General features: G+C 35.2%; 1 protein-coding gene across 1 annotated transcript; it reads right to left on the reverse strand.

Annotated features, from left to right (window-relative positions):
* Window positions 1-203: 203 nt before the first annotated feature.
* LOC136697033 (histone H2B 1/2) lies at window positions 204-588 on the reverse strand. The gene has a single exon (XM_066671907.1). It carries the CDS (start codon window positions 576-578, stop codon window positions 204-206), a length of 375 nt encoding a protein of 124 aa, XP_066528004.1. The 5' UTR covers window positions 579-588.
* Window positions 589-6,524: the final 5,936 nt, after the last annotated feature.

Raw genomic sequence — 6,524 nt, forward strand, 5'->3', positions numbered from 1 at the left:
ACTCCTGTTTAAAATAATATAAACTTGCAAGACATCAGACTTGAAATGTTTATTTAAATGGTGGTTCAAAATAAGGCCCGTTTCTGATGTAGATTAAAAAAAGCAGGTCTGGAGTTTTGAATTTCATGGAAAAATAATTTTTTAAATGAAAAGATGGGTGGCTCTTAAAAGAGCCGTTGGTTTTAGCTGCGTCTATTCACTGCTTACTTGGAGCTGGTGTACTTAGTGACGGCCTTGGTGCCCTCGGACACGGCGTGCTTGGCCAGCTCTCCGGGAAGCAACAGACGCACGGCGGTCTGGATCTCCCTGGAGGTGATGGTGGAGCGCTTGTTGTAGTGAGCCAGACGGGAAGCCTCACCTGCAATGCGCTCGAAAATATCGTTGACGAACGAGTTCATAATACCCATGGCCTTAGAGGAAATGCCGGTGTCGGGATGGACCTGCTTCAGCACCTTGTACACGTAGATAGCGTAGCTCTCCTTCCTGGTGCGCTTGCGCTTCTTGCCTCCTTTACCAGCCGTCTTAGTAACGGCTTTCTTGGATCCCTTCTTCGGGGCAGACTTGGCTGGCTCAGGCATGACGATGCTCTTTGAGTTTCACTCAACAATGATGGTCGAGTGCGCTGAGCAAGGCTTATTTAGACTGCCATATGCTGATTACTGAGAGCTCCGCCCACTGACATGCTGTCGAACGTCCATTACGTCCATTGGTAACGTTAAGTCTCTTTCTTCCCCTTCCCGCGCATTTCTGACCTGTAATACGGTCAAATATAATATATATTTGTAGCTCATTGCTACAAAGGTCTTTATTGTTTATGTTATTAGAAAGAGAACTATTGGGACGTCGTAGTGAACAACACGTTTGACGGTTTATTTCTCCAGTCAATAGGACTCAATAGGAAATTGTATTTTGGTTGAAAACGTGTGTGTGTATATATATATATATATATATATATATATATATATATATATATATATATATAAACATGCATTAAGCTTAGTAATGTATTGAGAAGTTTCACAAACGTTTTGGGAGCTTTAATCTGGCTGAGGGCTTGTCTCTGTTCAATCCCAATAAATATTTCAGTAACAGAACTAACTCAATCTACTGCACTTTCCGTGGTTAAAACATATGTAGCAAGTATAAATCTAGAGTACATATTTGTCTTTTTACACACATTGCTAATATGCGAGATTTAACATATATGAAAAACAAACCCTCCATTTTCAGAGAAAAAATAAATAAATCAGAACACTTAAAAAAAATGCTGTTTTTTTTTCCTGAGAATGTTGGTGGCTCTTAAAAGAGCCGTTGGGTTTAAGCCTTAGTCGAGTCGAACGTTTAACCTCCGAAACCATACAGAGTGCGTCCTTGGCGTTTCAGAGCGTACACCACATCCATGGCGGTGACGGTCTTTCTCTTGGCATGCTCAGTGTACGTTACAGCATCCCTAATCACGTTCTCCAGGAACACTTTCAGCACACCACGCGTCTCCTCGTAGATCAGACCGGAGATACGCTTCACACCACCACGACGAGCCAGACGACGAATAGCAGGCTTAGTTATGCCCTGGATGTTATCGCGAAGCACTTTACGGTGACGCTTAGCGCCTCCTTTTCCAAGACCTCTACCACCCTTTCTTTTTTTTTTTTTTTATATAATAAACTTTATTAATTAATACAAATATATGTACAGTCCTTCCAAAATTCCAGCTTACATAAATTATATACTCATACATCCAAACATTTAATTACACATACAAACGAGCACAGTCTCATATATTTAGAGTGTCCCAAAGAATAGAGTCTTTAAAAAGTATATTAAGAGTCTTTTGTTTTTTTAATTCAGTCCTAATACTCTTCACAACCGCATCACTAGAGACAAAAGACTGTTCTATTGTCATTTTACATCGTGTTTTCCACAACTTAGACTTTACCAAACATATAATATACCACATAAAATTACATTTATATTCATCAATATTATAATCAAAAATGCCATAATAGATACTTTTAATATTTGCATCAAAATTTAAACCTATATCCCTTACTTTTTCCCACACTTCTTTAGACCTATAGCATTCTAATAAAAAATGTTCCAGAGATTCTTCCTCTTGACATAAGGGCATTGGACACTTTATAGTTTTAATAAAAGAACTCCATTTTACTAAAAGTCTGACTGGTAACCTCCTTACTGCTATTAACCAGGTTGTATCTCTTATAGTCTCAGATACATTTTTGCTAAGCATATTTTTTAGACATATTTTATTTTCCTCTTTATTTAGTTCTCTAAATTCAAAATTCTGTCCATAAATTTTATCACTCACTATTTTATATATGCTTTTATTTTGTCCTGAAGACAAAGATACCTGTACATTCTCAGAAGAAAAATCTCCATTTGTGTCTCTAACTGATCTTGAGGAATCCTCTTTATTGCTATCGGACGAAGAGCTGCTGCTACTGCTGTTACTACTATCTATATTTGAAGATTCACAGCTTCTTTTTCCTTTTGTACTTTATCTTTGACTTCATTTCCTCTATTCAGCTGTTGTTTTTGGATGTGACAGATTCTCCTATCTGAGTAATTCCCTCTTTGTTCTGATCAGCATTTCCTGTCATCTGTTCCTCTTCGGAGTCTTTGCTTCCAACTGCAATTCTCTCTTGTTCCATCTCACTTAGTTCATTTTCTTGTTCTTGTGTAACCATATCTGAGAGTATTGATTGTGCTTTAGATCGATTTAAATATGATTTAGGGCACATAAAGAAGTTTTTCCCTTCAGCTCAATTGAACATATAGCTGTGTTTCTGCACTCTTTTCCTTTGTGACCAAAGAAACCACATTGCCAACATTCAATCTTCCCACAATCTTTAGCCTGGTGTTCTTCCTGTTAGCAAATAAAACATCTTGACACTTGACCTTGATATGACATTTTACCGTTGTCGGGTCTCACAGATATTAGGAATGTGTAATTCTCTGCCATTGCAATCTCTCTTAAATTTCACTTAATGCCATATCATAAATCAAACTTGTTGACTGGCTTAATTGCATGTTTGAAGATGTCACAGAAACAATGTAAATATATTTCAACATCTTCATCTGAAATTCTCCCCATCCAGAACTTGACAATAATTGTTTTTAAATCAAGGCTTACAGGTGAAAATATCTGAAAATCCTCACTTTTTTGGGTTACTTCTATGGATTTAAAGAAAAATACTTATGGCACATTCATTTCTGAAACACAGCTCAAATTCTCTCCTGTTTGGAAAGCTTATAAAACATTAAATATCTTCTGCATGAAGCCATTGAGACTAGAATATCAAATCTCCTACAAAATGTTAGGAGGATCACTTAAGCCAAGTAAAGAAGATTTTTACCCAGTAAGAAAAAGATTTAGGAAGCGCTACATACAAAAACAACTTTTTATTTATTATTATTATTATTGTAATACTTTATTTTATTTTTAAATTCACTCAGCGTTTTTTCCGTTGACAAAAAGAAAATGAATGAGCCAGGCCCCGCAGGACGCACCTATTATGCTCCTCTACAGGACCAGATTGAAGCCAAGTCCAGGAAGCCGGAGCTTAGAACACAACAGACAGTGGAGTGAGAGAGACTACAGAAAACACACCACGCTGTGTTTATTTACTCCTTTCAGTACTAGTGCTTAATAATAAAGGTTGCTTATTGCAGTAATGGTTGTGTTAATTCCGCATCCACCATTACAGTATAATATGATGTGGTGTAACATATTTTATTTAAATAACTTGTATATAACATAATATAACAAATTGAATGGGGACTATATGTAAAGTGAATGTGAGAAGGTTTACTTACAAATTACACCTGTACTTTTACCTGTACTTGTTATGATATATATGTTACAAAACTATCAGTGATTAATCCTCATAGGGTTCGGAGGAGAATAATGCACTTTTGGTGTCCATTGCATCCTGGTGGTGGCACTATAAGCAAAAAAACTAAATAAAAAATAAGATTTAAAAAAGTGTGTATATATATATATATTTATAATTTCTTTATACATCTCTTGACATAATATTTGAATAGATTTTCTAATCTGGTCAGGCTGTTTGACAATTTTACCCTTTTCTGAATAGATAGATTCAGTTTAAGAGCTATGTTTCCTTTTTTTGTATAAAGACATCATTTTAGCTTTATTATAAATTTTCTCCATATGATCCCCTGCAAGAATTTGCAGATTAGAGTATAGATCATTATTCATTAAATCTATTTGTTCCTTCAATTTTAATAAAATACTTTCATCATAACTTCTCTTTGTACACTTTAAATTAATATATTGCATGATTATTAAATTATATTTTTCATTTTTTTCTTTATTATAAGGCCAACGTTTTCCTTTAAAAAAAAGTCTCAGCTTTAATTTTAGAAATTCCCACAGTTCTCGATCGTCCTTAGTAAAGACTTTAAGGATTTTATACTATCAATCTCTCCTTTTAAATCTAATAAAACTGCAGGAATTTCTAAAATTTGTTTATTCAATTTCCAATAATTCTTTTTAATTTCACCCTTAACATTTAAATTACATATTAAACTGAACCATTTTCTTAATCTGGAAATTCCCAAAGGCTCTTTCAAGAGCCACCCAAAAGTGCAGTTTTTAACAACCTTTTATTACAACTGATATATTTGTATTTTTCCATTGAAGCATGTGAAATAAGATTTGAGACCACTTGGTCTTTTACATATGTAGTGTTAATAAAACGTCATATGAGCTCAAGTGTGATTCATGTGTTCAGCAATTAAGACATCAGTCAGTTTAAAAAAGAGCCTTTGTAATAATTAATTATGATGTAGTTTAATATTCCAAATGTATTAAGGGTAAGGTCCACAATTGTAATTTTTTAGATTTAAAATGGACCCTAGAATATGTTAATGTAAACATAAAGATAGAATTAAGATATTTGCTTATGCTGATGATATAGCAGTTTTTATTAAAAACCAAACTGAATTAAATGTTGTTCAGGAACATTTTAAAATATACGAGGAATCTGTCATGGCAAAACTGAATACAAGTAAAATTGAGGGCCTATGATTAGGTAAAAAACCTTGCCCAGGGATGAGAATTAATGTAAAAGAAGAAAAAAATATTTTAGCAATTTCAATAAAAAACAAAAATAACAAGATACAACAACAAGATATTGTCTGGGAAATTACAACTAATAATAATGAGACTGAAAGTGGACTTTGAGTAGCCTTTATTAAGAGCAGCTGAAAGCATGCACTAACAATCTACTCTGCTCTGCTCTGAGACAGAGAACAAAAAACCTTTCTTATACATACACACACACACACACACACACACAAACACACACACACAAGCAACTTGCTGCCATATAAGGGGTTATTTTGTAACTGATCCACCTATAAGGGAAGAAAGATAACAGTTTTTTGTAGAAACTGAGTTCTAATCTGAGTACAGCTACATCCCGTGCTCGTTAGAATGAAAAACATCCTTGAACGTCTGTATGCAGAAGTGTAACTCTTTCAAGCTTCACTCCTGTATCCTCATGTCACATTCCTTTTCTACAAAAGACTCAGTTAGTAAAACACTTTGAGAAAACAGAACAGCTGCATATACTTCACCAAATAATGCAGGCAACCAACTTCCCCAATCATTACTAGCTTCTTGAGGCACCTCTCGTGGTCTATGTCAAATCAAATTTATTTATATAGCGCCTTTTACAACTGACGTTTTCAAAAAGAAGCTTCACATAGTTAGTATCAGAACAGAACATTTAAATCAAAGCCAAATGTGAGCAAGCTGAAGGCAACAGTGGCAAGGAAAAACTCCCTCGAGGCTGGAGGAAGAAACCTTGGGAGGAACCAAGACTAACAAAGGGGATCCATCCTCCTCTGATAAAACTATAGATTTTTAAATTATGACCAATTAAGTGTCATTATGCTACAGTACAATAATAGTAATAATAATAACAATAATAATAATCATAATCATAATAGTGACATCAATCTTGGGGCATAATAATAGTGCACCAGATTGGAAGAATCAGTCAGTGTTGCTGATCTGTGTCCATTTCTACTTCAGTGTAGTTGATCATGGTGAGTGGTCAGAAGCTGGCAGCAGTAGATGGAGGTGAGCAGAAAACAGTAAAGAGAAGCATTTAGTTTGGTTGAGTGTGGCAAAGAAAAAGAGCATGTGAATATTTTCATTAGTGTAGTAACGGATCTGACTGTAACAGACTGGGAGGAGGGAAACCAGAAGGAACTCAGGCAAAGACACCCTTCCGCCCCAAACAAGAGAAATTGTGAGCACATCATCCGAGTTTACCCTGATTCCCCATGTCCATGAGATCCTGAAACAACAACCTTAAACAGTTGAGCTCCACCCCATTTTGGCTCCTGCTAATTACAATAAAGGTACAGGGCAAGTCATTAAAATTTTTGATAGACTCAGGAGCTGCATGTTCTATGATTAACAATTTGAATCAGGGGGCATATTACTGTAGAAAAATAATCCATACCTGTAC

This window comes from Hoplias malabaricus, chromosome 5 (assembly GCF_029633855.1).
Source record: "Hoplias malabaricus isolate fHopMal1 chromosome 5, fHopMal1.hap1, whole genome shotgun sequence".
Classification (NCBI taxonomy): domain Eukaryota; kingdom Metazoa; phylum Chordata; class Actinopteri; order Characiformes; family Erythrinidae; genus Hoplias; species Hoplias malabaricus.